This window comes from Cebidichthys violaceus, unplaced genomic scaffold, assembly GCF_023349555.1.
Source record: "Cebidichthys violaceus isolate CVI_PGR_0920_01 unplaced genomic scaffold, fCebVio1.0.p SCAF_15, whole genome shotgun sequence".
Classification (NCBI taxonomy): domain Eukaryota; kingdom Metazoa; phylum Chordata; class Actinopteri; order Perciformes; family Stichaeidae; genus Cebidichthys; species Cebidichthys violaceus.
The window spans coordinates 8,984,310-9,005,363 of NW_027176318.1; the positions used below are offsets into that span (position 1 = coordinate 8,984,310).

The 21,054-nt window shown below is 43.3% G+C and overlaps 1 protein-coding gene across 1 annotated transcript in view; it reads right to left on the minus strand.

Annotated features, from left to right (window-relative positions):
• The window catches only part of LOC137871841 (potassium voltage-gated channel subfamily B member 2-like), a 73,126-nt gene extending 52,730 nt beyond the window's left edge, over positions 1-20,396 (minus strand). The window contains exons 1-2 of the mRNA XM_068709852.1: positions 20,023-20,396; positions 18,227-18,920 (exon numbers count right to left, since the gene is read on the minus strand). Of these exons, the coding sequence (XP_068565953.1) occupies positions 18,227-18,811 (585 nt within the window). The 5' untranslated portion in view covers positions 18,812-18,920; positions 20,023-20,396. The remainder of the gene's footprint in view (positions 1-18,226; positions 18,921-20,022) is intronic.
• Positions 20,397-21,054: the final 658 nt, after the last annotated feature.

The window sequence follows — 21,054 nt, forward strand, 5'->3', positions numbered from 1 at the left end:
GTCTGTCTGGGTAAGAACAGAGAGCAGGTGCTCTGGCTTCGGAGAAGGAACTGGGATTGATCGGGGAAATGGAGAAGAGGCTGTGGGCACCAACCTATGCCTGGGCCAGTGGCCAGAAAGAACGCAGCTGCACAATTCCCACTGTCCTGGCCATCTTGTGCTCTGTGTGTCTAACACGCTTGATCTGCCAAAAGCTCCTGTTAATTAACTTCTCCATACAGCTGCATAATTACTCCTCTAACCTTCCCTATCAGTCGCTCTCTGGTGCGTACCATATTTTTCTGCCCTTGTTCGTTGTCCATTACCATGCTCATGATGCTCATCCCGAGTGCAAAGCCAACAACTCAGAGTGTTTTGGACGACAGGGATCGCACGCTACGCCAACGGCAACACTGCTCACATATAAGTTTGGCACAAACTTGATACACGAGCAGTTTGGAGCCGGAGACAAACACTGGTGGAAATATTTTATAAGACGTTGTCTGAAAGGTGTTTACATGCTGCACACTCTGTTCTACGGTTGCTTCTGTTTGGATGTATTCACCAGCTTGTGCATGTTCTGTCTCTATAATCAGGCAGCTGTATCACAGGAAGGGAAGAGACATAATTGTATGCTTTCTTTTCCATTCAGCACAATCCAGTGTGAAGTGTGAAAGTATTCACTGTTGTCTTGGTTACATCTTCCCTCTTGTCTTTTTTGCCTCTATAAATAACACTGAAGGGTGTGAACTCAGAGGAAGCCCCCATTGGTATGAGTCAACAGTTGGAACACAGTGTGAAGCATCAAGTAGCAAAAATGAATGGCAGAATGGAATGACATTTGAAACCAGGTAAATTGAACATCCTCAGATTACGTGTATTGATCCAGATTAGGAGATGATTTGGGACACAAGAGATCTATATAAACCACACAGTCTGGCACCGTATCAATAATGTGGCTTAGCTAATGAACATAGGTGTGTAGTGTATTAGAGAACTAATAAACAAAGCAACATGACACAATAGCATATGATTCCCATACTTGTGGTAGCATGACCTTCTCTTAAGCCTGTGCATGAGCAATCTGACACTGGAAGTGAGCCGATAGGATTCCGGTGTGCGACTGTTGATCCTGGCTTGCAGGTAGGATTCAGCGCAGAAATTGTAAATGCATTTTGTATTTAGTCGCTCTGCCTTTAGTGTAAGTGTGTAAGAAACTGCACCAGTTTTCTGTGGAACCAAGGCTATAGACTTGATGTGTGTCAGATAAGGCGATAAGGTGACAAGGTGACGTGAAGACACAATTGCCTTAGAGGCTTACAGATACTGGTTTAACTCAGTGCCAATAAGGATGATTTTTCAACATTGATACATCGGAAATTGATGCAAAATCTTCAAATCATAATTATCAAATAATCTGAACGTATTAATTATCTCATAGTCAAGCTGTGCCTGGGTGCTCCACTGCAGGTGAAATTACACCAGCGCCAGTGAAAATGTTGTTTTCCCCCAGTGTCACGTGTAAAACATGCAAAGTAGCAGTGAACACGCAGAAACCACAGTGGTTGCTGCATCCTGCAGATTTGCTGCTCCCATCAGTCCTTCTGAGAGTTGTAGCTGCCTGTCTGGGATGGGATGGGTGGGTGGGTGATGTCACTGACACTTTCCGGTGCGCTGCTCCTGTAATGGAGTCAATTTAGCTCCATGCTTCTGTCCGGCCTCACCCCATGAAGGACACATTAGTCCCCCCGCCCTCCATCCCACCATCTTGTTTTCTTCTCTCAGCTCTCTCCTTCACTTCCTGCTGCTTCATTTGATCTTTCTCTCTACGCCTCTCTCACTTTATATCTTATATCCCCATATGTACATTTATTTTTTTCTGTGCTACAGTTCATCCCACCTCTCGTCTCCTGTGCTGCAATAAATATGCTCCGCCCGACAATGATACGGCCCTGCATGAGGATACAAGGATAATTATATTATAGTCAAATGAACACTGCAGCAAAAAGAGATTAAATGCTAATCAGTGGCACTGAGAGCAGCGATAGGGCTCAGAGAAATATGGACACCATACTCACACATAGACACAACCTCGTACACATATCCCAGTAGCCTGAGAGTTTATTTTGGAATAAAGTAAACATCACTTTCACTGGGTTGTTCAGTTTCTTGGAAGCCTTTGTGTGGGAGTGCGTTGTATTTAAAACGCCCCACTATCTGAGGCAAGCACTTCTTCTGACTCCTTTGAAGCTGCTTCAACTTCAACCCCAGACAAGTTTCATATTCTCTCTGAACATTTTTTGGTAAAAAACAAAACAAAACAACAACTCTGTTTTAACCAAGACCATAAACACAAGTCGCTGTCCATTAAAGTGCACCACAGACATTCCCTCTCCATCACCTTCCTGTATCACCAGAAGTATGTGGTATTTTCCTTTTGCTCTGCTCCAGCCAGAGTTCCATGAGCTTATTAATACACACCAGTCACACCCTTCCAGCCTCCAACTCCATCCCCTCCATCTCTGTCTCTTGCATGACTACACAAAGAGAGGATTAAGTTATCAGGATGATAAAGTGATATCCGTTCACTTCTGTAGCTGCGCTAAATTTGACTTGTCGCAGTGGAAACTGAACTTTAAATAGCCTACTCTATGTTTATGCCAGATTAGTACCGTCGCACGCACGGCTCACTTGCTAATTTGCCTAAATTGTCTTACACGGTAGCGTCAGATTAGGCGGTGTGATGACTTGCACTCTTGCTGCTCGAGCCTGCGATTTTGTCATTCAGAGTTCACTCAGGGGTAGAGGAGACACAAAAAAAAGCAGGGTCACATTCTAAAAGCTACAAATTCAAGCTCCATTTCACTTCCATGAAACATTAACTAGCTCTAAGCATAAACGTAACGTACTATTTTGGATGATAGAGGTTACATGCAGTGTCCTCCACAGGGGAAGAGTTAAAATTCAGGGCTGGATAGAAGCGCAGAGGAGAGTGGGTGGGCGTGTGGGTGGAGGCCATGAAAATTGGCATCAAGGGAAGAAAAAGAAGAGAAAAATAAATGAAGCCGCAGGATGGAGAAGTTAATGAAATGAATTAAAAAAGGGATTTAAAGAATTGATGTTCTGGTGTTTTATGTCATCAATAAATTATGGGTACAGGTACAGTGAATCACTGCCCCACATTCCAGATTGTATATTCCCTGATGTGTCGACAGCTCAGTGTCCCAGTCCCAAATTGAATCTGACACCTTGATTTGGCTCTGTTTGTACTACTGTACATTATGCCCTTTCACACTTTAAGCACAGTCAGCTATATGCACACATGTCTAGTATATGCATAAACACAGATATGAGAAACAATCTAAACTAAAATAAGAGTCACCACCGGGACTGGTCAGTTGAAACACAGTTCACGTGAAGGAGGAGAGACACGTAAGATGGGAGATTACTGTACATCCACCCATGATTTAGGAAATGCACAGGACTGCTATTGTGCTACTGTACAAATCAGGAGTGGAACATGTGCCTTGCATAGAGTGGTGCACTCCAAGCAGGCCGAACACACATGGTCATTAAACATTTACCTCAATCTGCAGTGACCAAGAGGGAGAGAGGGGGGAGTCGCCAGCTAACATCCATTTGACAGCAATATTGATGGAACTTTTGGATCGAACCAAGCATCAAATAAATAGAGTTAGGAAATTATTTATGGACTATCGATTGTTGTACCTCAGTGGTGTGTTTTGTTTCCCATATTCAGTCTTCCACAGCAGGTGGCCTTGCAACAAACACTGTGAGGGGGTCTGGCTGCAGTTGCAAGCAGGAGAGGAGAGGAGCCCTGAAGCTATCTGTAAAATCTTGTGGATAGGAGCCACCTCCCTGTTATGGTCACAGAGTCACAACCTTAACCAAAGCACCATCCCTGTGAAGCTGTGTCTATGGCTCTCCTTTATAATAGGCTTTTATCCCTCCAACTGCTGCAGTCTGTTACTCTAATACACTGTCGCTTACCTCTCTCTCTCTCTCTCTCTCTCTCTCTCTCTCCCTCTCTCTCTGCCTGTGGTATTTCCCTGTCCTTGCTCTATATTTCTTTTTCTTTTCTTTAGCCAAAGCTCCCTGTTAATGTCTGCAGGCACTTTGTTGCAATTCAAGTAGATGTCCTGGCTATCAATATTTCATATCAAAATGCATCTCCCTTAACTTCTCCTTTATAACAGCACCTCGCCGGTGCCACCAAATACAAATGAGTGCTTTATCAGAGCAAGGGGGCAGATATATCTACGGCTAATGAGATTGGGGATTTCATTATCATACAATTCAAGCACGTAGAAAAGAAAGAACTGTCTCAGCAAAACGTTAGCTCAACCAGAGCTCATGTTTAATCAAAAGGACTACGAACTAAATTTGTTTGACATTTGCTATTGAGATGGTATTTAATGTATTCTTGTAAATGGAGCCCCACACTTTGCTGAGCACTTGAATTGCAAAGTGCTTTGCATGATGCTGTCCGTGCAATGTTCTACATGGCTGGCTACAGTGTGCCGCGTTTGCAGTCCTACACGGTCCGACACACGTACAGTACACACATGCATGCAGCGTGCACTAATGTTATCCGCCTGAATCTTTCAGTACAGGGCCCTGTGACCAATAGGAGGACTGTTATACACCGTTCATCTCTGCAGGCTACCCACCTGAAAACAGACACACACATTGTCAAATACAAATGAACATGAACGTATGCTCCCATCCTCAAATACATGTGTGCATTTCTTTTTGTATTAACAATCATATCGCCAGAGAGGATTTTGGACAATTCTGCAAAATCCCAAAACAAAGTTATGAAAAAGATTGTGACAAATAAGTGAAGCATGCTTACGGTATAGCTGAGATCAGGCAACTCAAATACTTGCTTAAAGATGGAGAAAGATGATGGCTACATTGAAAAAAACTAGCTGTGATGGGATGCAAACTTTGCACTACGTGATAATAGTATATATGGCTAACGTGTTAGGTCTATTGCAAGTCTATTGACACATCCACAAGATACAGAGCAGTATTAGCATTACTGTAATACGTTCACCAGGTAGTCGCTCATGTTTTCGTTAAATCAGCGGCCTGCTGCTGCAAAACAACGCTGATGAGATCAGTAAAAATGAACCAAAACAGCAAAGCTAAAAGATGCTAAAATGTGCCGTAGAGTTGAGGATACAAAATTGGGCGATAATTGTCTGTGGGTTTGTCACTACAAACGACGTCTTTCACATTACAAATATTATTACAATTATCATCTGATCCATTGTTACTAAAAACGATAGTGGTTAAAGCAGCTTTAAGTTAAAGCAACATCCACTTTTTATACATGTTCACCTCCACCTGTTTTGATTTTCGTTCAGCCTGGAGACAGAAAAACCAGTCGCTTCAGATTAGGCCTTGAACATGGCAGTCCACAGCGTCCCACAACAACTCTAAGCCTCTGCTTGGCCTTCGATCAATCAGGCTACACAGACAAACCGTTTTAATGAGCCCGCCTTTGGCCTTGTTTAGCTTAAACTGATATATGCCAGCAATGCTAATTGATTCGCCAACGTCATGAGCGTGTGATTGTTGCGTTGGGAAGCAGACGGGACGTCTCAGCTGACACTACGTTAACTTGTGTCCTCAGACTCTGTGGTGTTGTCAGAGGGGATTAGGGTAACAGCACATCAGGTTGGGGGTGTGTCTGCCTGTCAGTCAGACAGACAGGAGGCTGTATTTATACCTCACCAGAGTTAATCCTAGCAAGAAGACAGACTTGGGCTTTCAATTAGGAAAAGAGTAATTTGTGGAATTTTCTTGTGTTTAGAAAGACAAATTACACCACCGTGATTAAATCGGCGCACCTCTTACACACAGCGAAATAGTAAACATTTTAAAATGAATATTTATTAAACTTTTAAACTATTAAACATAAACAGCATTCCTCTGTCACAACTTTCCGCAGCCAAAGTGTGTGCTGTTTCTCCTGGCACATTCCTCCAACTCTGAGGAGATTCATCAGCTGAAAAACCCCGTAAATCTGACAGACATAAGAGCAGTGAGTGAATCTCAAGTGGCGGCATGAGACAAATACAAAAAATAAATATAAGTATTAATGTAAAATAAGTCAAGAAAAATACAGATAAATATGAATCTTTTGATGAATACTTCCCTGTACTTCTTCAGCGGCCTGAGAGAGAAAGTGATCTTTCAAGGTAACAAAATTGCTGCCTAAGGAGTGGAAATGAAACTGACGCAACGCTATCTTGTCTGTCTTTCATCTGTCTTCATCTGAATATTTCTCAGTCGGTGGTGTCTGTGCATATACATGTATCTGAGTATGTACTATTGTGTGCTTGAGACTACCTCTGAGACATACATACACAGGCACACGTAGCCAAAAGGTCACCCTGGAAGTGCGTCACTTGATAAAATTCCACGTCTTAACTAGAATTAAAGGCCAGGGTTTTGTCAGCTGTGATACGTGAAGAAAGGAAATAAATACATATTGAAGTAATATCAGAGGAGATGAATCATGCATCCAAGGGTGGATGATTCATAGCCTTACCCGATTTAATACTGTGCTTTATAATCCGCATGAGCTTTTACCCATTCACAATGCAGCTACGTATATGTCTAAATGAGACCTCCTAATCTCTCCCTGTATTCCCAGATACTAACCAGTGAAGATTAAAATCTAGATTTTCAGGTTTTATTTTCTCCATGATTGCACACACTGCTGCTTACTCTCGCTCAGTGTGTTGAAAAGTGGTGAGACTGGTTCGCCTTGTTGGTATTTTTAGAAGTGAGCTTTCCTTTACATCTGCCTTTAAATGTTAAGACTATATAATGCTAAGCTTAATGATATCTATCTGAGGCATAACATTACTTTTATGGCAACATTAATGCAGTTTTAAAGCGGTATTAGGGTGATCCAAAGAGAGCGAGACTACGGACTGTAGAGTGGGTGAAAGCAACCACTCAAAAAGGCGAGAATAGCAACACTGGAAACGTGGCAAAGGCCGGTACTACTTTGCCTTGTATCAACAGTCATCCATCAACATTAGTATTGTTATTCGCATTCAGGCACCTTATTCAATACCTTAAACTAGGGATGCTTAAGAGTGCTAGGTGGCCTTTAGATACTGTCACGCTACTTAAGGGGGATTTATTGCAAAACAAGTATACTTTAAAAATCTTTAGTTGGGTCAATTCCAGAAGTCTGGGTGCATGGACTTCTAGTGGGTTTGGCTGATTCATATCCCAGCATGCATTGTAAATTAAATACATTTAGGTGGGAGAAGTGCCATAAATGTTTATTAGTTTTGTATGAAAGAATAGAGAGCAGACTTAAGAGGAAACGAGTGATATGGGGCAAGGGTAAATGATTGGAGGACACTGAGGTAAGATGAAGGCAGAGAAGAAAAGGTAAACAAGCATATTTCACACCAGAGATGTGCATAATCAATGAAGGGTATGAAGAGAATAAACTTACCAGTGAGTCACTGAAGGTGAATCACATCAAGAAAAGAGCTGAGCTGCTGTAAAAGTAGCACCAAGTTCAGAAAAATAAAAAAATAAAAATCCAGACATAAATAGACAACATCAGCTGGAGTCGAGGGAGTGAAACAGGAAATATCAGAAACACGGTAAAAAGCATCGGTACAGCCATAGTGTGCTAGGCGTAGTGTGTGGTGTTTCTTGGTTGACACTGCACATACTACACAGAGTACACAGCCGTGTACTCTGAAATACAACCAGACAGTTGGGCCTTTCAACACTGCGGTCACCTGAGAGTCATCCTATCGATTGGCAAGGCTTCAACTAAATGTCAACACCCAACAGACCAAAATCTTCCCTGATCCTGCAATAATGGAGGACAGGTCCTTCTTTAGCTGGCAGCACCCGATAAAAACTCAAACGTAGTTGCTGTGATATCTCTGACAACACCAGAAAATGTCCAGAGTGACCGGTCTTTTTTAAACTTCGTGGACACATACATGTCTTGACTACAGACAGGGGACCAGACCCACAACTACACACACAGCACACCAGAAAAAAAGCAGAAGGCCAAATGACCTTTCGATTGTGTCAGACGCTGATCCTTTGGCCCATTGCTCGGCTTCCTGACACTGACACGGGACACGCGCTCTGAGTGAGTGTCTTCATCCCTGTGTGCCCTCGGGCCAGCCATGTCTTTTCTTCCAGTGGCAGTAAGCTGATTACGATCACACTATGGAGCGGAAGGTATCAATACCTCTTGTCACCTCGTCTCACTAGACACACAGATGGACAGCTCCAGTTGAGTGCACGTTTAATGATGTGTTTCACTGATTTACTGGTTTTATGAATGGCTTTGATAAAAACTGAATGGCACAGGATGAATGGAATGAATAGAGCGTATACGGTTGTTAATCTTTAGCTAAAATTTCACACACTGCTGTTAGGGGGATTATGCTGTGACATTTAGCTACATAAAGATTTCAATTACTGTCAGGGACGCTGCTTTTTAGAGGAACAGCACACAATTGAAATCAAACTTTTGTTAAATCCTAAACAATATGGTGTAATGCAACATGATATTTTTCACCTGTTTCTAATCAAAATAACTTCTGAAATAAATGTAATCTGTGTTAACGTCAGCATGCTAACATGCTCGCAATGAAAACGCTAATATGCTGATGTTAAGCAATGTTTCCCATGTTCACCATCTTTGTTTAGCATGTCAGCATGCTAACATTTACTAATTAGCAGTAAAAACTGATGGGAAAGTCATTTGTTTTAAAAGGCATTTGGACAACTTTAAATTGTGACCTGCTGGTGGCGCTATAGATATCAGGGTATCACCACAGAAATCACCATTCATTCTCTGGACATCATGGATATCTGTAGTTGTTGAGATATTTCCATCTGAACCAAAGTGGTGGACTGACCAACAGACACTGGAACATATCTCAAGAAAATTCAAGTAAAGAAAGAAACTCTTAAAAGTAGCAGAAATATCTCCTGCCGCAGGCAGGAATTGTTAAATGTTGTGATTAAACTTTTTTGACTGAATATGAGAATACACTACTTAAGATGAACCTCTTGCACTATGGATGTCAGATATAGGAGAACCAAAATGTAAGGTGGATTGAATCATTTGAAGCCTGGCAGAGTTACTGTGGTCAGCACTGAAGAACTCCTGTGGTTCAGCAGAAGACGCGGGAGGCCCACAACCACATCAAAAAGCACGAAATATAATCATTTCTTCTGTCACTTCCCGGGGTGCGGGGAGACAGCAAACAGCTGGCAGCACAGCCCACAGAGCTTGATGACACAAGAGAAAAGCGAAGCGAGAAAGAGGGGAAGACAATGCATGAAAACGGAGGCGGTCCCACGGAGGAGCAAAAATAGGATAGAAGAGCTTCTGCTTTGTCACCCGGTGTCCATGGGGTAATAGCTAACAAGTGGCTTTAACCCTTCTGAACCTCTAACTAATCCGCGTTATCTGTCTCCTTTCTCTTATGCGCCCTCAGAGTCTCTGTCGTAGAGCAGAGGTTTATAATTAATGCCTTATACCCGACAAAACCGATTCCCTGTTCTGCTGCTGATGCTCTGGAGACCCATGTGATCGGCCTGGAGATGAAGAGCCGGGCTGCAAGAAAGGCAGAGACACCATTGTTCTTCTTTTCTTCCCATGAACAGAAACCCAACTTGAACTTGGACAAAAAGATTCTTCTGTCTCATAGCAATCAAAATTAAAGGTATTATGCTCATCATATTAAAACAGCAGCTCCAGCGCGTGTGTGAACTCATCTCCGACGCACAAAAGCAGGTAATTTCAGTGTCAGTATTAAAGCATTGTGGAGAAATTACACAAACAGAGAAGTACCAAAGACGAAAAAATAAATAAAATCATCCCAGTGACAAAGCATACAATCTGAGGGCAAGTTTAGTGAGACCTGAGCTGTGCTGATAAGTGCTCCCCGAACATTTGCATAAGGGGTTATTTGTGGGGGCTGAGGTACCAGCTGCTCTGCCTCTCACACAGCCTGTATAGAGATGAATTGCTCCTTGGGTGTCGATAAGTCACCATGGCAGGCCCACCACGGTCACCATGGAAACTAAGCAAACACACCATTTCCGAGGAAACGAGTAGAATGAAGTTGATTACACATAATTTTTTCTTTCTTTCAAGAGCTCCTCGGAGGGGTTTTCTTGGAGGACTCCAAAGGATATCCCCTTTTGTTAGTGAGGACTTTTGCGTAATTTTACAACGTGTCTGCATTGTTCCTTTATCTATCGCATGTAGGCGCGGCTTTTGTATTGAGAAGCAGAAGAGCACCTCTGCGCTGCAGGAAGGGGACACCCCGTGAGGAAGCACTTCTCCGACCACTGAATCAAAAACATGATTGATAAAGAGGCAAATGTAAAAACACCACAATGAATACCAATGCAGTCTCATATCACCGCTTCCATGATGGAGCGGTGGGCAAGTTCACAATTCAGCTTTCACCCCGCGAGGAAAACAGCAGAGAGATGAAGGGGCGCAGGAGGCCGCGGTTATAAGAGGAAATTGAGGACTGCAGGGCGATGGTGATAAAAAAAAGTGAATGTAAAAGGAGGCTATGAAAGCTGCTGTGGTGGTACAGGGAAAGGAGGTGAAGGATATTGAAAGAGAGAGGGCATGGGGAGAGTGAGGGGGACAACAGTGTGGCACTCACTGTGTTGTGGCACCTACAGATAGCTGCCTCAGCAATATTTGAAGGCTCTCAGATAAAGAGGTGTGTGCGTGTGTCCGTCTGCATATGGGCACATCCGCTCTTTTGCCGTACTTATGAAGGGCATAATGTGTGTGCTGTTGTATGTTTGTGCAGACTTGTGGAAGACATGCCGAGAGTACATAGTGTGTGTTTGTGGGCGAAGGGGGTTCACTGAAGCACGTAACAGAAACCTGATGTTCAAAGTGTTTAGAAGGATGTCTTTCTTCCCGCCAGCGTCCTAGTCTCTACATCACCCCTTATTTCTGATGCCTTCTGGGACGAGGACAACCGCAGAAGACAGGGTGAGCAGACCTCACGAGGCAGCGGTGGAGGTAATGAGCAAGGGGACAGTGGGGGAGATGAGGAAGGCAAGAGGAGGAAGGAACACATTAGCCTCTTACCCAGAGTGTCACTCAAGCTGGCAGTGCCAGCCAGCGCTGCACACTGCTGGTCCACAGCCACTCCCAGCCTTCAGTGGGATTTATGTCTCGCTTTGACAGTGCTCAAACCTGGGGCTTTATGCCTATTTTCATCTCCTGGGCTTTTTGCAGGCTGAACAGGCATAAGTGCAACTCATTGTGTGCAACAAGAAATGGGTAGGGTAATGAGTAGTGCTTACTCAAAGGGGCAACAATTCATGTTTTTCTCTAAATACTAGTGATAGCATTAAACCCACAGAGAATTAACTCCTGAATCTGCAGTTCCCCTTATCTCTATGGAGCGTTTAGCATCTTTTTACTCAGCATATTTTGTTTCCCTCTAACAGCCCTCATAGCATTGTTTTCAATGAAAAAAAGTTTTATTGTACACCACCTGCTCCGCACCAAACGGCAGACAGATAAAGTTAGCGAGTAGCTGGAGAACAAAGTGGAGCATTTAGCAAATGAATAGCCAGATATTTCCCTCAGGAGTTGGTGGAGACCAAAACAGAGCTACTGGACTTACATCCATCAGACGCAAACCCAACTCCTAATGAATGCTAATGTTGCTCCATCTGTGCTGGATGTGTAGATGGCAAACAGTTTGCGAACATGATTGCCATCTCAACTTGAAAGGTGAGAAAACACCTGTTTTGTTCACAGCTGGTTTCCGCTGCCTCCTTATTTGACTTACATCCCGTACGAGCTGAGGAAAGAGCAACATATGTGGAGATGATGTTGAGACATTTATCAGTTAAGTGACAGGAATCATAATTGATTAATCATTCAAGTCTTTTATCAAGACCAAATGCCAAACATCCACTAGTTCTGGCTTTTGATTAAGAGAAAGTGCTGCTTTTTTATCTTTCATGTCATTAAATAATTATCTTTGGACTGTTGGTCAGACAAAAGAAGCTATTTTAAGATCTCACCTGGGGCTCTGGAAAATGAACATCGTTTTTTACTAAATGATTCCTTGACAGACTAACTGATTAAGAAAAGAATCCTTAGTTGTAGCCCTCGTCATAGCAGCTTGGCTCACTTAGGAAATGTGAGGGTGTATTCTGGGGATGACAGTAGAATTACTAATGAGGTTTCAGCCATCAGGCTTCTCATGCCATCTGGCCACTCATTAGCCTTGGCTTGTATTGGCCATGTTGTTTGTATTAGACTTGTGCTAAAGTGAGTTGTTCTTGTTCCACTTAAGTTCCACTGAATCCAGTTGTGCCTGTTGTTGTCTCCTATCTCTAGTTCATAAAGTGTGCGAATAACATAGCGTATATTGGTTGCGGCTCATGAGTTTCACTTAATGATGTCTTTATTCATGAATCGCCACATGCATGGTCAAGTGCAATAAGCCTTAAGACAGGCCAGTGGGCTCTGTAGGGACACCACTGCCGCTAAGCTACATCCAGGCTGTAATTCCTTTACATGCAAGTTCCCACTGGTAATCATGAAAATGGATGGAATAAAGCAGCAGCGGGTTATTTTTGCAAAGCAAAGCAAAGCAAAAGGAGAGAAGACGATGGACGTGTGATTTGCAATTACTGCAAACATTGATCAATGACCATGTGTGGAATTATTAAAAATGTACAACATCGTGGTTTCAACAGATCAATTTTAAGGGTCAGCAGCATCGATAGCTCCACCTGGTTCATCTTCAACAACTTCCTTCGCTTCACTTCAAATGTTCCCTTTCAACTCTGTGGGTGAGACTCACAGACATTGCTTTAGTCAGATCAATAAAGGGCTGCAGTTTCCTAACCTCCTCTTCATTTAAAACACGACCTTGGGATGCCTCTGCTGGAAAACCCAAATGAGATCAAGTCTGCCTCTTAACAGTGACAGATAATCAGACACAGGCATTAAGAAATGCTTTCATGATATGAACTGCTGATTTAATGTTCCCCTTGTGTATTATTTGGCACACACATTTTTATTTTTACATACAGTGGTCTATCAAATCTATCAGGAATCAAATGCAAGTGTAAAACTGAGCTACAAGACATCAGACCATAGATCTGAAAGTGATCTTAGTGGTTCACAGCCAACAGATATCACAATCCCAGTAAGCATGCAGCGCTATTGTTATGAAAGTTGATATTTGCTGCTTGGTAACATAACCATATATTCAAACAGCACCAACTGAGTGGAAAGTGCTCTACCCACTGCTTACACCACTAGAGCAGTTTGCTGTCCATATGAGGAAATTTGTGTTTAGAGTGAGTAAATAGCAGAACAAACTAGTGAGTATATACAACAAATCAGACACTTTTCATGAAAACAATAGAAGGCACCGTTATAAACGCTTTAAACAAATGAAACAGCTTGAGTATACAAGTTATGAAACTGACACCAGAGTGCATTGTGAAGGCACTTTCACTATTATTTCAACCCCAATATTACATATCAGCTCATTCTGATCTGAACCATTACAGAACTGATTTCCACTTAAGATAAGACTTATGTTGCAGGTGACTTCTGAAGAGAGAAGAAAGACAGCGGTGAGCAGGGGTACTGGGTTAAAGTGTGGCCTGTTAAATCCAGATGATAAATGCTGCTGCCTCTGCCCACTATAAGAACTCATGCCACCTATAATCTAGGTTCTCTCTTATCTGATTATGATTGCAGGGTAAAGAGGATTTAGGTGCTGCTGTCTAAATGCTAGGCTGTACTGATTAGAGGCCCAGTGGAGGACTTACGTAACTAGGAGGCTGCAGGAGGGAAGAGGGTGTGCTCTACCTAAATGACACTCAAACCTTTTTTTTAATGCATCCTGATAACTTGCTAAAAGCCAAATAAGATAATGTGGTTAAACGATAACTCCAACAGGGTGGAGTTGTTATCAGCTGCTCTGCTTCTGGCACGGAGGCATCACCTTGACAGGTTTATGACCCACAAACCCCAAAATCGGATTTCAAGTCTGCATCACAAAATAAGCGAAAGTAAGTAACAAGCTGAAAACATCTTTTTTACATAAAATGCCAATGCGTATCGATTTAGCCCTCTGAAGACTGACCGCAATCCATGCAGAGATGAAAGGCTGATAATGAAACACAAGGGAGCAGACCTGCTGCTTCAGGGCACAAACTGGACAGAACATTTGACTTAACGCTGACTAAAGGACTCTCCTTCACTTTCCCCGCCTCTCTGTATTTTTTGACTCTCCCACTATCAGAAACTAAATCAATACACACACACAAGAGCCAAATGCTTTGCTTCAGTGCTATAAGAGCCTGGAAGGAAACAGACGGATGGAGAGTTAGAGGCTGTCTGCAGGGATCTGAAACAACAGGCAGCTGTGGAGTTACAGTGTGCTCACTGAATTTGCTCTCACTCATTCAGCAAATTAATAGACAAAACAAAATAGTGTATTGCGCATTAAGGCATGAATGTCAAAAATATTGCCATTTGAGGTGTCTGTTACAGTACCGTATTATGCTATTATGTCATCATCATGAACAGTGTCTGCGGTCGGTGGACTGACTTTGGTTGCTTCCAGGCGTGGGAGGACCAAAGAGCTGGAGTCTGCACCCATACAGGCCCAATGCTCAGCATTCCTACTGGCTTGACTGGATTATTAGATAAAGGGGAGAGTAATGGTGCACATCCACATTAGGAGCAAGCAGGAGGCTGGACATGGCTGATGTAGGGGGGAGGGGGGAGATGGAAAACCCAACTTGAAATGTCTGGCAAGTAGAAACATTGATCTCTTTAAAATGCTCTGAATCCTCTGCCGGTATTTTCACAGACTGCCCAGACTAGAAGGACTCTAAAGTGAAGAAACCCCTGGAGAGGGGAATGTTATCATATCTAGAAGCTTTGCATGAACACAAATCAAAAATAAAGAGATGCTGCTATTGCAAACTACGCTTTACATATATTACAACTGAGCACTGTAGGCATCCATGTAACACCTAGCATTAATTTATGATGCCAGGAACACAGCATGACTCATATGTTAATGTTGAAGCTCTCACTAAATCAGTAATTGTCTGGCAAACGGTTGGGTCCGGATATTTATTACACGCTGTCTGCGTATCTTTGAGCTTACCTGAAAGAAATTCATCTAATTACGTTTCCCGTCACGTTGACAAAACACGCCTCCAGTGGAAACACTAAGGCAAGCTACTACATTTACATACAAGTTATATGAACCAAGATCCATCTTTGCAGGAATGATGGTCATATATTTATGCAGGGAAAAGTCAGTGTATTTCAGACCCCTTACAGCACTCTGGCAATTTGGATATGGCTTCCTTTTATGAGCTTGTGCTAAGTGTATTTTGCGTACAACTACACTCGTGACTCATTGTAAACAAAAGAGGGTCAGGTCAGCACAAATCCTCCTGGCTCAATATCAAGGATGAAACGTTCTACTGGATTAATAGAAATTATAGCCCACAGTAAGCAAACGACGGCAACATCGATGTGATGTTTTTTTCAAAACATGAGTGCCACTCTAATCTTGTATAATTTAATAGCACATGACAGTATTTTACCAGTGGCTAAAAGCTGTGGAGATACTCTTAACAGAACGGAGATGTTAAGAAAGGCCATTTTTTTGTAATTGTATTTTCAAAAAAAGTTTCCAAAACACGCGACGTAAGTTCAACTGAGGATATTTCAGGTGCAAGATTCCTGTAGGTGCACACATAGAGCACAAGGGCTTGCAAGATCCTGGGACCTGGAGGGTCACCTGTGACAAGCCGCGCACCAGATAAAACTGAACACAAACCAAGTCCCCCCTGCTCCTCTCACGATGGGGGCACTCAACCATGAGAGACGCAGTAACACAAAGAAGCCACTGCATTAGCCAGTGTCCTTTTTGTTTTGACCATTTCATTCATTATTCATTGGGAAATGTTTGCAAAGATCCAGCTCAGCATCCCGAGGCGTAACTTACATGACTGAATCTCTTACATCTCTCTCTCTCTCTCTCTCTCTCTCGCTCTCTCTCTCTCTCTCAGGGCTTGCCTAACCCTCGCCCTTACTCCCAATGCATGCACGACTATTATAGCTGATGAATGTAATCCAGCTTGATTGACCCTGCTGAAAAGGTCAGTCCTCTCATGCATAACCTTTATTTAAGGGCAGAGAGGGCCATAGGTGCTATATAGCAGCACAATGGGGTCTAATATCTGATTAAGGCAGTGCGAGAGAAAGGAAGTGAGAGAAAAAGACAGAGAGGGAGAGGGAATGTGTGTATGCCAGAAGACTCTGTGATTGCATTTGACAAAGGGCTCAGGTTGCTTTGTATAAAAGTGCATGGCTGTGTACCAGCCCAGTAATGGCATTTCCTTGGTGAAGGGCTTTCAAGGGTTCTCACTGCACGATGCATGCCCCATAAAAGGTTTCCCTGACCTCGGGGAGCTGCCATCTGACGGTCGAGCGGCCCCCGGCAGTCCATTTCCAAATGTTCTTTCAGCTGCAGATAACCTCAGTGCGATCGCAAGGGTGAGCCATTAGAGTCACGTTCAAGTTCTCCACGTAGAGCACTAAGTGGAATGTCAATTTGAATTAGGGTGGGATTTCCCTTTAAGGTTTCACAGGCTTCCCTCACACGATAGTGAACAGGTCAGCGAAACTCAAGTGTTTCTGGAGAATGACGGTGACTGCATTGAGGAGGTAAATATCACAGAGCGTATCAAATCACCCCACCGCTGTCACCTGATTTTGCCTTGAATTAGATAGAGGCGGCCTCCTTATTATGGACTCTTGTGATATACAGCTGCAGGCGGAACATAATTATTAAGCTGAGGTGGGATCCTTGTCAATCACAAATCACTGGTTGATGCAAGGTAAACAAGCCATGCAGGTGGAAGAGATGTAAAGCAGCCTTATAAAGTGATCTGAAACTTATGCAATCAGCATTGTAAACATATTTTTTGCCATTTTCAAAGCTGAATACTGCACTACTAGCAGGATTTCAGAACTGCCTCAACGCTGCACCACACGCACAAAACATCAGGAGATCCCTGATATCCCACAGAGAGGATGATCATATCCACACACACACACACACAGGACACTGGGTTTATGCTGACATGAAATATATCCTGACATGGAATATAAACCCTGCCCTGCCCTGCACTACCACGATGATGAGATCAGGATACTGGAGACCAAAGGTAAATTGCCAGTGATTGGATTTCATCAAGGGTGACCCGTCTAATTGGGGAGCGAGTCCGAGTGGGGTTGGGATTAGGAGGAGTCAAGAGATGTCATCATGTTACCAGGGACAGCCTGGACACTGCTACGCCGTCATCTGATTTGTTTAAAGATTCATCGTGTACGAATGAAAACGGCAAACGACTGATGCAGCAGTCGTCTGAACACGTGGTACATGGGGAGAAGCATTGATGACTACCTCATCAAACAGCGTACATTGTCTCAAAGTAAGTATACTAAACAGCTTCAGAATCAACAGTATTCATTGATGCACCTGCAACAAACTTTTGCCAGCATCCTGTCATTTCACTGACTCATCCAATCAGCGAGGAACACAGACACTTTAATAGCACTGCACGGGAACAGAGACTTGACAGATCTACACCGACTTACTTTATCCCTACAAAGAAAGCAACACTAGTACAAGCTGACGCACCTACCAATTATTTTGTCAAAGCAAATAGAGTCTAAATCTAGCTCCTGTAGTGATTCCACTATTAATTTAGCACCGCCAGCACTATAAATTGTATTTTACAATTGCACATCACACACCTACTTCAACTCTTCATCTTCTGCTTCTGCTCCATCCATTACATCCACACAAATTGTAACACAAATGTTGCTGCTTTCTCTATATTTAATCCATCACAAACAACTGTTGCTACTTACAAAGATGGAAAGCAGACAGATGGCACAAGGAACCCGACGAGAGTACAGTGCACGTCTGTTTAAGATTCAAACTGATGAACTCGTGGTTATTTCTTTACAGGTGGGAGTAGGCCTTTAATACGTGTGCTTGTAATGTGATATGATCAAGGCAGAGTGTTCGGCTTTGAATGTGATCAGGAAATGTGAGATGGGGGCGGTGTGATCGCACTTCCAGTTTCGGTTCCCTACCTTGGCAGCCACAGAGGAGCCGGGCTTCTCCAGGAGATCCCACAGCTTCTTCCTCTTGTCTGGGCAGCAGGTGTTGTCAAACTCTATCTCTCCCTCCCTCTCCCTCATTGTCTCTGCCTCCCTCCGCAGCTCCTCATTCATCTGCTCTTTCTTCTGGTGGTAACGGGCCTGGCAGCAGGACTCCAGGTAGATCTCGTCAATCCCCCAGTAGTCCAACTCCTGGCCAAAAGAAAGGGCACACATCTCCTCCATCATGTGTAATTTGCCCGTGCGGTAAAAGTTCAGAATGGAGGTGAAGGCCCCCGGGTGCCGGTCGAAGAAGTATTCGTTTTCGTTCAGGCTGTAGTCGTCGCAGACTTCCATCAGGGAGTCGTGGGTGTTGCAGTCTCGAAGCTTGCCGAGCCGGGTCCTGGGTAGCCTGTCCAGGGTCCGCCACAGGACTTCGTGGTTCAGACCCCCAACGTTAAGGCGGACTCTACGGGAGCGGGCTTTAGTGCGGATGATGTCGATGGGCTCTGGGGGCAGGGAGGGAGAGGTTCGGGTGTTGGTGGGCTTGAGCCCTGCTGGTCCAAGCTTCTCAGCCATGGTGATGGAAAAGGAGACTTATTGGGGAAGATGTCTCAAAATTGACACAAAAAAAAAGTCAAAAAGTTTTTAACTATGTTGGATCCTCTTTAGGCAAGTCCCTCCATGGCTGAGAAAAGAAAACAGACAGTTTGTGAGATGACTGAATGTCAGTTAGCTTTCTAAAATTGAATGTATTACACAATTTAACATCTCTTTTTTTTGCCGTGTTAAGCATATTTCAAGACAAAAACATAAAAACATAAATCAGATCTTTTCCAGAGGCACTTAGAAAGTCAGCTGTTACTTTAAATTATCAGTCAAAAATAGTAGCTATGCAGTGTTATTGATCCATTTCATCACATTTCTAAGAAGGCGGAATCAATGGTTTTGTTTTAACAGTCAATATGGTTGCTTTGATTTGCACTCCTCTCCAGCACTGTTGTGGTTGTCTAGTGAGGCAATGAACTCCTGCTGGATGCAGCCCCATCGGTCAAAAATGGGACTCAATGGAAGATCAGGAAGCAAATTAACTGAAAGAAGCCTCCAAATTCATTCATGTTTTCTTAATGGAGGAGTGTGACAGTAATTTCTGGAGTCTCATTTACCTTATTTCTTTATCTGGTCCCTTACCACGTCTAGGTAACTATAATCACATGTTCTGACAAATATAACATTTTGCACAAGAAAAGAGCCACTGTGTAGTATTTTTCATTTAACAAAATGATTAAAATGCCCCTCACACTTGGATAAGTCCTGAACAATATATAAAAAAGTTGTAAACATTAGAGTCTTTAATCATTTATTGAGGCAGCCTGGTTCCCATTTTAAATTAGGAGCAGGGCTCATCAGTGTACAGAATTGAGATAAGCAGATGTTCTTGACTACAACAATTTTAGTTACATTTGACACTGCCTGAGTATTTGTACCAAACATTGGCCATAAAAAAGAGACAATTTTACAATGAAAATGGGCTAAAATGAGTAGCTGTAGGGAGGGATGTAAAGCGGCATCACGCTGATAATCTGTAAGTCTTGATTTGTTCTGCAGTCCCATAAATTCAAAAGCACTGCATCCTGTTACTCCACAACGTATTGTGATTTCAGTAATATTTTCAAATCCAACACCTTCTAGTGCAAATTAGTCTAAACAACCTGCAGTTCAGTGTTCGACTCTGTTCAAAGTATCCGAATAACAGGAAAACACTGTCACAGAGAAATAGCCTCTCTCACCTTGCCGAGATAAACCACCTTTTGCATGCAAACTCCTGTTGTTCCTGTGGGAGCAGAGGAGGAAAAGGGAGCCGGGATCCCCCTGTAGTCAAGCGGCCGGGACTGAAGAGAGCACTCCGCGGACGCCGCGCAGAGAACGCGCGTCCCACATTTTGTTGAAAATGAGTCGAGAAGAATGAAGAGGAGAAAAAAAAAGAATAAGAAGAAAAAAGCTTGAATGTCTTCCTCTAAAAATAATCACCGGGACGGGACCAGCTCTGTTTCGCCATCGGAACACACTGTGGAAAAGAGTCCTGCCTTCATCCAAAAGCTCGCAGCGTGCGGAGAGGACTGGCTCACTGAATCACTGTGCTGCATACGTCGTGCGCGCAAAAGGCAACGGGAAGGAACGGGATAAGCGAACTGCGGAGGGTCCCGCTGTATACTACACAGGCAGGAGCAGAGGGGTGCACGCGGGCTGCACCACATCCTAGAGGTGAAAACCCTATATGCAACTGGGGTGGCACGTCATGTTCCACACGCCAGCTAAATGAAACCGGCGCGTTACATTACGAGGTGTGTGACTTGGAACTCTAGTAGGAGCAGCAGGGGGAAGTATTGGACGCAAAGAGATTTGATTAAGGGATTTCATAACATTAGGCTTTTGCTACTAACACACACACACACACACACACACACACACACACACACACACACACACCGGCCATAACCGAATCCCTATAAACGCTGGTTTTGAAGTGTTGGTGGTAAATGGTATTAGGTGCTCACTTTGCCAGAGGCTACTTTTAGTGAAATGACCATGACGTGTCATGTTGCCTCTGATTGTAAATGCACAATAGCTCGCGGGCTGTTACTTTGCAGGGCTGTGAAGAATCTTCTCTAAAAACTGACATGAGCATGATATTAAACTTTACTTTTTTTCAGAACATAACCAATCCCGCCCTTGCACACACACACACACACACACACACACACACACACACACACGCACACACACACACACACACACACACACACACACACACACACACT